The following is an 11,428-nucleotide window of genomic DNA, read 5'->3' as shown; positions in this document are numbered from 1 at the left end:
AATGTTTAAACAAAAAAATTGAAAAAAGAAAAAGAATAGGCGACGCAGTTTTTGAATAATATGTCACATGTTCGTCTATATGGCAATGCATTCCTAATATAATGCGTCGCCTGACATTATATTAACCAGTTTGTGCTATATCAATACATATAGGTTATTTTGCCTGGTGATGTGGTGATTTCTTGAGAGTGTAGGAGGTTTTGGGTTCATTTCTTTTTATGGCCCTATTTTGATTTTATTTCTTTTTAAATGTTTAGACAAAAAATTTGAAAAAGAAGAAAAGAAAAGGCGACGCATTTGTTGAAGAATGCGTCACCCGTTCATGTATTTGGCGACGCATTCTTTAAGTAATTTATCGCCTAACACCATTTTTGAGCAGTTTTTGTTGCATTAGTACATACAAGTCATGTGACCTGGTGGTGTAGTGATTTCTTGAGAGTGTAGGAGGTTCTGGGTTCAATTCTTATGATGGTCTTATTTATATTTTATTAAAAAATAAAAGAAAACTAAAAAAAAAATAAAAAGTGAAGAGAGAACAGGCGACGCACAATCTTATTGGTGTACTAATATTTTTATTGATTGTTATTATTAAAATAAAATTAGATTGATTAAAAGATTTAAAAAAAAAAAGGTTAAGAGAGAACATGCGATGCACAATCTTACTGGTGCGTTGCTTGTTACACGTATAACAAAAAAGAAAAAAAAAAAAAAACAACCTCAGTTATGTTGCTTTAATATTTTTATGGATTATTTGTTGTTGAATGAAAATTAGATTAATTAAAAGAACTAAAAAAAAAAGGAAGGAGAGAACAGGCGACTCACAATCTATATAGTACGTCGTATATTTATTGAATTTTTACTGACGTATTAACCTCAGAGTCGTGGTTTTGTTTTTTCGGACGTGTTTCTTTCGTAGCATCGTTAAGTGAGTGTCGCTAGATATCAATTTTCGTGTAGTGCGTCGTTATTGTTTCAATCATTGTTTTAATTATTTCATCAAATATCACCATGCTTTGGGAAAAAATTAGCTCCACGTACGTATATACTTGTTCAAATTTCTTATTAATTTATCTTTAAAATTAAAGAAAGTGTAACTTTTGTGTGAAAGTTCATACTTTTACACTTGTTCAACTAACAGAAGCAACAAATTTCATACTTTTTATCTTTTTCAACCAACAAACAAACGTTATATGCCTTGCAATTAAAATCCAAATATACAAGTAGTAAAACTTTAACAGCAGAAAAATCAAAGGTGGTCCTACACTTACCGGATCAATGGCTTCATGTTTGTTTTTTTTTCTCCTTTTGGCAACAACTTTGACCACTTTCACAACCAGTCGCCCTCACGTCCCCAAACCAAAAGGCTTGGTTATCAAACTTATCCACAGTGATCATGCGATTGTCCCAAAATATTTCCAGCCAGAAGCAAAAGCTAAGCTTGAGCCTACAAATTATTACTCCGGACCCCTACTGTTCATCAACTTCCAAATTGGCCAACCACCCGTCCAACAATTCGCAGTGATGGATACAGGAAGCAACCTTCTTTGGGTTGACTGTGCTGGTTGCAGGCAATGTCGTAGGCGGGCCATCAACAGGGCAATATATGATCCGTCTCACTCATCAACTTATACATCTATACAGTGTGATGATCAACGTTGTATCGATATTTCAGCAAATGGAGAGTGCTCCCCAACCGGCCAATGCTTCTACAACAAAAGGAATTATGCTAGAGGATCAATGTCCAGTGGGCTGATTGCCACTGAACAACTCACCTTCGGACCAATACATGAAGGAATCGCTGAAGAAATTACCGTTGTGTCTGGTATGGTATTTGGGTGTAGTAGCGATTCCCAATCACTTCCTGATTCCAAATTCAACGGCATTTTTGGACTTTCCAACAGATCTTATACCATTTCGGCCTTTGGATCAAAATTTTCTTACTGCATTGGAGATATAACCGATAAAGATTATGGTTATAACCTATTGATCTTAGGTGAGGAGGCAAATTTTGAAGGATTCACTACCCCTATAGATATACAATATTCGGGTCATTACTATCTTTCTTTACAATCCGTAACTGTAGGAAACAGCAACACCTACATCAATCCTAATGGTATGTGGTCCAAAAGTGCAGTGATGGACACGGGAACATCAGGTCTTTGGTTAGTCAGCGGCTTGTATACAGAATTTCGCATCAAAATAGTTGCTTTCATGGAAGATTTGGGGCTGAACTCAACCACTGATGAATCGAGAAAATTGTGCTACCATGGTAACTTCACGACAGAGCCAGTAAATAGTCAACTAACAAATGTGCATACGATTGCTTCCCTTCATTTTGCTAATGGTGCTGATCTTGACTTGGAAGTAAAGAGCTTGTTCTATAATACTAATAAGGGCACGTTTTGCTTGGATGTGAATCCCAGCATTACTGAAGAGGTGACAATCATTGGATTGAGGGCTCAACAATCCTATAATGTAGGTTATGATCTCATTGGACGAATGCTCTATCTCCAATTTAGGGAATGTGCAGCCTTATTTCCATGACCAGTTGATATATACATATATAAAATAAATTTTTGAAAATTTTCTACATATACATCTATGGATAACTTTTATTAGATATATATGTTTACCAATTGTAATTCAACTGCGACTCTAATTCTAAACTAGTATAAAATTATATTGATTATGATATATATATGTATGTATATTTGAGGCCGGCCTTGTCTCTTAGCATATGTTTATGTGATCTTTCTCTAATTGCTTCCAAATTCTTAAATATTTGTTCTTTTCGTTCTTTTTTACTTCTTATTGTCTATCGTTCATTGAACATTTCGGTGTATTTCATGCGAGAGCCAATGCAAAATCAAGTGGATAAAATCACGGATGCTCTTTGGGATGTCGGCAATAATATGAAAGCCATGTCCTTGATTCTTGAGAAGGAACTTCCCAAATATCTGAAGCCATATTTAAATATTTTATCCAAATTAGAAGACAGAAGAAAGGCGAAAATCACCATATTTGTTCCTGTTGACCAGGCTATCTACTTCGACGCATACATCAGTTTCAAACCACAAATTGTGACATCGAAGGTTGACAAAGAAAGTTTTGATTTGGGAAATCTCACTAACGGACCTGAGTTGGCTACCTGCCATCCAGAGTTTAAAGTTGTGGTTACTGAAACATCTAATACTACTAGTAGTGAGGAATTTGTTAAACTGAATTATTCAAGAATCATAAAGTGGAATATATACAATGATAGCCAAGTAGTTGTTCATGGAGTTGAAAAATTCTTCGACCTCCCTAGTATCTATCAGTTTTATTAATGAGTGGTTAGGACAATGGATTTATACTTGTGTTAAGGTTTTATATATGATTTTGGATTACGGCTTTAGATTTATTTGATAGCTCAAACATTATTTTTTTATATATTTTTTTTTATATTTGTTTTAAAAATAAAAACTAGTTATGCACACGCACCAAACTAATTCCTTGACGTGTTTTGTTGCTTAGCGAACCTAATCGGGTTGGACTATTTTTTTATATTAAATAATAAAATAAATATAATTTAAATTTATTTTATCATAAGGTTTGACTTTTTAATCAAGCAAAATGATTTAAATTAGGTAAGTCTTTGATAATTATATTTTTTATAAAATTTAATTATCTGTTTAACTATCTTGTTATGGGGATAGTTAACTACAAATGATAGATAAATAGATAAATAAATATCTATTTAAAATAAATATCTATTTATCTAACTATCTTGTTATATAAATCATAGTTAACTACAAATGATTTAAAATTTTTATAAAAATATTAACTACAAAGTTTTATATCTTCATCTGCACATGTAAAAGAAAAATATGTATCATAAATTATCGTTTGTTTAGCAAGCACAGTGTATACCAAAAGCATCAAACCTTGATTCATTTTTAATTATATCAACCATTGGTTTTTGGCTTTGTCAGATGTGGATGTGAGTAATATCAATTAAGCCAACCTCATTCAATATATTTAAAAGAAGTTCAACTCATAGTTCTTATATGGCTAAAAAGTTCTTATATCACTTAAAAAAAAAAAACCTTAAAATACAACAGGAAACAAGGAAATAAAAAAGCAATGATAAACAGAAAGGGAAAATTTTCTATCCGAAAACAATAGGGTTAAAGAAAAAGAAGAGAAAAACAGAAGAAAAAATTGAAAGATAATATAATGAAAAAAAAAACAAAACAATGTCAATTGCACTTTGGTATCCTTGACTTTCAAGATTTTATGATTTAGGCTTCAACTTTCAATATTAGTGATTTAGGGTCTTTTGTTCTCAATTTGTTACATATTAGTCCAATCTCCAATTTGAACAAACAAATTCATAATAGTTTCATGCACCTATCATGTTGTTAGGTCTAAAATATTGATGTTTTTATGCCATATTTATAGCTTAATATTTGTTAGTTTGTGTTAATTTGTTATGCAAATATACTTAATTATGTATTTTTCTTAATCTAGGTAAAAGAGGAAGAATTTTAAGAAAACAACCATAAAAATGGATTCCTTGGGTCGAATTATGGTGGGAAGCAAGATTTCGAACGGACTAAGCATTAAAAAGATTCTAAAAAGATACCTTGAAGATTCCATAAAGATTCTATCGGGAATTTCATGATGGAAGTGGATGTCATATGAATCATCACGATCTGAGGATTTCAAATGTCTCGTTATTTTTGGATTTCGAGGTGCGAGAAAAGAGTTATCATCATTTAAAGTTTAGAATTTATAAAAAATAATATTCTAGTTAAATCTCCACCATTGATCAAAAGAGGGAATCTAGGCAATTTGAGGGCCAAGATAAAAACAAGTGGCAATAATTGGTTAATTTATCATTAATGAGGCACATGTCATGTCACATGCTTCATTAAGGGTAAATTAGACTAATTAACTATTTTTTTAGGAGGAATTAGATAAAAAGAAAGTAGTAGAGAGTAAGTAATATCCAGTTTCCTTTTTACACATGAAATTCGTCCAACCCATTTCATGGCCTAAAAAAGGTATCTTCCAAGACTCTCACATTGAAAATAAGGAGAGAAAAAGATTCCCAAGGTCCTATATATAGAGCCCCCACCACATTGAAGGAAGATATACAAGTTTAAAGAGTTATTTAAGAGCTTTTAGGAGGCTTAAATAGAAACAAACCAAATTTTGGGAGTTTCTAAGATTCTCTTAAGGGTTCTAGAGTTTTAAAGTTTTAGAGTTTTAGAAGATCAATTGGAGAGTTTGGAGGAGGCATAAAGACGTGGGCTTGCTTGGAGAAGAAGGCTACGACTTTGAGAGCTCTTGAAGGAGAATTTCTTCGATAGTTTTTATTCTCTTTTCCTTTCTCTTTAATTGTGAATCTTATTATTTTTAATAATTATGGATATTGAAATTATTTTTACCATGAACTAATTTTCATAGCTAGGGCTATGATGTAGCCCTAACTATGAAGGTTTAATTATTTTAATATATGTTGAGTTTTATTTAATTAGTAATATGTTTTGTTAATAAATCATTGGTATACTTAATGCTTTCATAGGCAGGAAGGAATGAATGATTTTAATAATATTTGAGCTTCGAAAAGGATAATATTATGGATCTCCAATGATTTACATGAATGCATAATTGATTGGAAAATAGTTATGTCTCATGCCATATTATTTGCTTAATCTATGCTTGATGAATTTGCATGATTTAATTTATAGGCCGGAAGGAATAAATTAGGTTATGTGAATATTATCAATTGTGAGTGGAAACTACTTTTGATTAATTTTGTGATTAAGTGTGGTTAACAAAATTACTAGTTAATTAAATTCACATATTTAAGTAATTAAATTGGAATAGTTAGTGGTGAAATCAAATGCCCTAGTATTCATAATTATTCAATTCTCTCTCTTACTTGAAATTGATCTAATTTTAATTGAATGCTTTTGTTTAATTTAATTTATTTAGTTTTCAATTGCCATCTTAAATTTTAATTCAAATATTATCAAAACCTAATTATGTTTGGTACTTAATACTTAATCCCTTGGGTACGACAACCCTATTTTTCCACTTTATTACTTGAAAACGATTCGTGCACTTGCAAGTTGATTTTACACATCATATGTTTTTTCCCTTTCCTAGGTCCCTGATAGGTCTACTATAAATTTTATTATATATAGAAGCAAGTTTCTATACAAAACAGTATCAGCCTGTTAGGCCAGATAGAGAGTTGGACCAATTTATAATAAATTAAATAATTAAAGCCTTAAATTGGTAGTTTTGAAAGCTGAAAGTCAAAATTGCAAAACTCCATATATCAAGAGTACAAAAGTGTAATTAAAACCCCCAAAAAATAAAGGAATAAAAGAAGATAATAGAAAAGATTAAAGCATAAATAAATAAAAAAATAAAGAATAAAGCAAAACAATCTGGAAGGTAAAATAAAGAAGAGAAGGAAAAGAAAAATGAAACACGGCGGATAAAGGAAAAGAATAATGAAAAAAATAAAATAAATGAAATCTTGTGGAGCTATCCCTCAATATTAAGGACTAGTTTTGATATCCCAAATATTCACAAGTGAAGGATAAAGATTGTCCTATCCCATCGTGGTCGGGGATATATCAAACGCACTTTGTCCTATTTTCTTCTAGGATGATAGTGTATGCCTTTTTTTTAAAGAAAAATTTTGTATAAACTCCGAAAAGAGAAATTGATAATTAAAGAATTCTATATATTGACTTTATCTCTGGTGCTTTACATGGTGATCCTATTATAGAGGAGATTACAACCAAAAAACAAATCAAGAAAATATTCTTACAATACCTAGCTAATTACTAACTTTCTTGTTTTACATTATTGACCAAATCAAATCTCCTAGTATTTTGTGTATTACAATCAAATCCCTATTTTCCAACACTTTCCCTTAATATAGTTTGAAGATATCTTCCATTGCCAACTTGCCAATTAAGTCATAAAACTGCTTCTTCGATAACCCTTTAATAAGCGCATCTGCAATTTGTTCTACTATAAGAACGTATGACATGCATATAAATCCAATTTCTTGCTTTTCTTTGAGAAAGTGCTTATAATGTTTTGTCACATCGTGGAGGGAAGGATTATGGGCAACGGAGATCACTATTTTGTTATCACAGAAAATCTTCATAGGTATAGAATTAGATATTTTCAAATCTTTTAATAAACTTTTAGTCCATAAAACTTCACAAATTTCATGTTCAATTGCTTTAAATTCCACTTCAACACTGCTCTTAGCAACAATACTTTGTTTCTTGCTTCTCTAGGTAACAAGGTTGCCTCCAACAAAAATACTAATGAGGACATGACCAAGAGCCCTTCAAGATAGAGCCCAGATCCACTTCAAATGTCTACAGGACCCATAACCCGAGCACGAGCAAACAGATTGAAAAAGGCACTAAATGTTTTAATCCAAGAGGTGTTTTCAACCCAATGAAGCAAGTTGATTAGTGAAGATGAACTAAAATTGGTCCATATGATTGGGATGCTGGATGCCAACGTGATAAAAAGTTTAACGCATGGACTTCTACAACATGGTGATGTGGCATCATATGGTGACATGGCATCCAACTAAGCTTGGCCAAATTTTATAATTAGGAAAATATTAATTTTTATTTATGTTTTGATTGGATTTTGGCATGTTGCCTATTTACTTTCCTAATTTTAGTTTTTATTAGGTTTTTAAATTACTTTCCTAATTTTATTAGAGTTGAATTGGTTAAAGAATTAAAGGTCGTTCAAATTAGGAAACTAGGAGCTAAATTAGGTTTCCTAAACCTAACCACATTAGGATTCCTAAACCTAACCACATTTGGTTTCCTAAACCTAACCAAATTAGGTTTCCTAAACCTAATCACATTAGGTTTCCTAAACCTAATTTTTGTCCATTATTATTCAACCTTTACTTTTAGCAAATTTTGGAAAGTTTTGTAATTTATTTTGCCTATTTAAAGGCACATAAGTCATCAATAAAGAGATATTATAATTTTGATTCAAAGTGAGAGTGATTCTCTTGGTTCTTTAAGAACTATATCGAACTTTTTCAAGCTTCGTTTGTGGAGTTCAAATTTGACTTATCAATAGGTTATTTCACACCCCATTGTGGTGTCTTCACCATACCAAGGTTCTTACCTTAAATATAGGTAATGGGTCAAGGTCTTCCATTGACAACTGTTAGGTCTAAAATATTGATGATTTTATGCCATATTTATAGCTTAATATTTGTTAGTTTGTGTTAATTTGTTATGGAAAGATACTTAATTATGTATTTTTCTTAATCTAGGTAAAAGAGGAAGAATTTTAAGAAAACAACCATAAAAATGGATTCTTTGGGTCGAATTATGGTGGGAAGCAAGATTTGAGCTCGAACGGACGAAGCATTAAAAAGATTCCAAAAAGATACCTTAAAGATTCCATAAAGATACCTTAAAGATTCCATAAAGATTCTATCGAGAATTTCATTGTGGAAGTGGATGTCATATGAATCATCACAATCTGAGGATTTCAAATGTCTCGTTATTTTTGGATTTCGAGGTGCGAGCAAAGAGTTATCATCATTTAAAGTTTGGAATTTATAAAAAGGAATATTCTAGTTAAATCTCCACCATTGATGGAAAGAGGAAATCAAGGCAAATTAAGGGCCAAGATAAAAACAAGTGGCAATAATTGGTTAATTTATCATTAATGAGGCACATGTCATGTCACATGCTTCATTAAGGGTAAATTAGACCAATTAACTATTTTTTTAGGAGGAATTAGATAAAAAGAAAGTAGTAGAGAGCAAGTAATATCAAGTTTCCTTTTTACACATGAAATTCGTCCAACCCTTTTCATGGCCTAAAAAGGGTATCTTCCAAGACTCCCACATTGAAAATAAAGAGAGAAAAAGATTCTCAAGGTTCTATATATATAGCCCCTACCACATTGAAGGAAGATATACAAGTTTAGAGAGTTATTTAAGAGCTTTTAGGAGGCTTAAATAGAAACAAACCAAATTTTGGGAGTTTCTAAGATTCTCTTAAGGGTTCTAGGGTTTTAAAGTTTTAGCGTTTTAGAAGATCAATTGGAGAGCTTGGAGGAGGTAGAGAGACGTGGGCTTGCTTGAAGAAGAAGGCTACGACTTTGAGAGCTCTTGGAGGAGAATTTCTTCAATAGTTTTTATTCTCTTTTCCTTTCTCTTTAATTGTGAATCTTATTATTTTTAATAATTATGGATGTTGAAATTATTTTTACCATGAACTAATTTTCATAGCTAGGGCTATGATGTAGCCCTAACTATGAAGGTTTAATTATTTTAATATATGTTGAGTTTTATTTAATTAGTAATATGTTTTGTTAATAAATCATTGGTATACTTAATGCTTTCATAGGCCGGAAGGAATGAATGATTTTAATAATATTTGAGCTTGGAAAAGGATAATATTATGGATCTCCAATGGTTTACATGATAATTGATTGGAAAATAGTTATGTCTCATGCCATATTATTTGCTTAATCTATGCTTGATGAATTTGCATGATTTAATTTATAGGCCGGAAGGAATAAATTAGGTTATGTGAATATTATCAATTGTGAGTGGAAACTACTTTTGATTAATTTTGTGATTAAATGTGGTTAACAAAATTACTAGTTAATTAAATTCACATATTTAAGTAATTAAATTGGAATAGTTAGTGGTGAAATCAAATGCCCTAGTATTCATAATTATTCAATTCTCTCTCTTACTTGAAATTGATCTAATTTTAATTGATTGATTTTTTTTAATTTAGTTTATTTAGTTTTCAGTTGCCATCTTAAATTTTAGTTCAAATATTATCAAAACCTAATTATGTTTGGTACTTAATACTTAATCCCTTGGGTACGACAACCCTATTTTTCCACTTTATTACTTGAAAACGATTTTTGCACTTACGAGTTGATTTTACACATCAAGTTTTTGGCGCCGTTGCCGGGGATTAAGGCATTAATATTAATTCGGATTGGGTTTTGTAGTACTTTGAACATTGTTTTCTTATTTTAAATTTTTATATTGTTTTCTTAATTTTGGTTTTAGTGTTACATGCTAGGGTTTTAATTCTTTGCTTGTTTGGCCAACTTGCTTTGAATTTTTAATACTTACTTTGTGGTACTTGGAACCAAAATTGTATTTTTAATTTATTGGTGTCTAGGTTAAAAGTTATGCATACTTAGGGGTTTTTCTTATTTTCAACTTTTATTTATCTTTGTTATTTTCAATTATAGTTTGTATATTAGGGTTTAATTTTAATTGTTTGCTTGACAAACTTGCAATTAATTTGAACCTTTGTTTTGTTAGTGTTTTCTTTTTAGGAAAATCATGGAATATCAAGCTTATGGTCATCAACCTTATTGGGATTATGGGGAGCCAACTAGTTCTCCAAGTGAAAATTTTGTCGAGTTACAAAAGAATCTTGCAATCATGTCTAAACTCGTTGCAAATTTTAGAGTTCAACCTGTATCTTGTGAATGGTGTGGAGTAAATCACTCAAGTGAAAATTGTCAAGTGGGGAATCCTTTGGCTCTAGAAGACTCAATTGAAGACTTATCAAGACAATATAATCAAGTTGCAAATTTTGGGATTCAAGATATAACATGTCAATGGTGTGGAGGCAATCATTTAAGTGAACATTGTCAAGTGGGAAATCCTTTTGCTCCGAAGGAGCCATTCAAAGACTTTCCCAACACATATAATTCTGGATGGAGTGATCGACAAAGTTATTCAAGGTATGACAATTCAGATCTTTCAAGTTATCAAGTGAGCACATCTTTGATCGAGTGTATGGAAAGGCATAGGGAAACATTTTTTAAATGTTATGATGCGATTGGCAAGTTGTAAAATCAATATTCTCCAAGTACAAACTTTCAAGTTCAATTAGAGCAACCAATGACAACTTTTTCACAAGGATCTCAAGAAGACTTGGAAATTAACATGGAGATTACTTGTAATAAGCAAGTTGATGAATTTGAATCCTTTCAAGAGCCACATAATGATGAAAAATTTGAGGAACATGAAGAGGTGTCTATAAGGAGTGAAATGCAGTAAGAATCTTCAATTTTGGATAATTTTAATGAGGTACACACACATGACCAAGATTGCCCACCACAAGAAGTTTCCCAACGCACTATCACTAGTTCATGGGAATTTTCTAATTTTCCTTCAAATTCATTGCAAAAAGGGCTTAAGGATCATGAAGAGGATAAGTCAAGGAATCAATCAAGCCAAAAGTTGGCCAAATCCGATGAGTATAAAGCTATGGCTGCACTTCAAGAAGATTGCTTACCAACAGAGACTAAATCTCAAAATTTCAAGCCAAATATTGAATTTTCAAGAGCCCAAGATGTATATCCATGCTCCAAAAATGCA

At 31.4% G+C, this 11,428-nt stretch overlaps 1 protein-coding gene across 1 annotated transcript; it reads left to right on the top strand.

Moving 5' to 3' along the window:
* The first annotated feature begins 1,275 nt into the window (after nt 1–1,275).
* Nucleotides 1,276–2,544, top strand: LOC107427158 (probable aspartic protease At2g35615). Its single transcript, XM_060812669.1, has one exon. The coding sequence runs from the start codon at nt 1,276–1,278 to the stop codon at nt 2,542–2,544; it is 1,269 nt and encodes a 422-aa protein (XP_060668652.1).
* Nucleotides 2,545–11,428: the final 8,884 nt, after the last annotated feature.

Source organism: Ziziphus jujuba, chromosome 1, assembly GCF_031755915.1.
Source record: "Ziziphus jujuba cultivar Dongzao chromosome 1, ASM3175591v1".
Classification (NCBI taxonomy): domain Eukaryota; kingdom Viridiplantae; phylum Streptophyta; class Magnoliopsida; order Rosales; family Rhamnaceae; genus Ziziphus; species Ziziphus jujuba.
The sequence above is the reverse complement of the archived record's forward strand: the minus strand, read 5'-3'. Positions and strand labels throughout refer to the sequence as shown.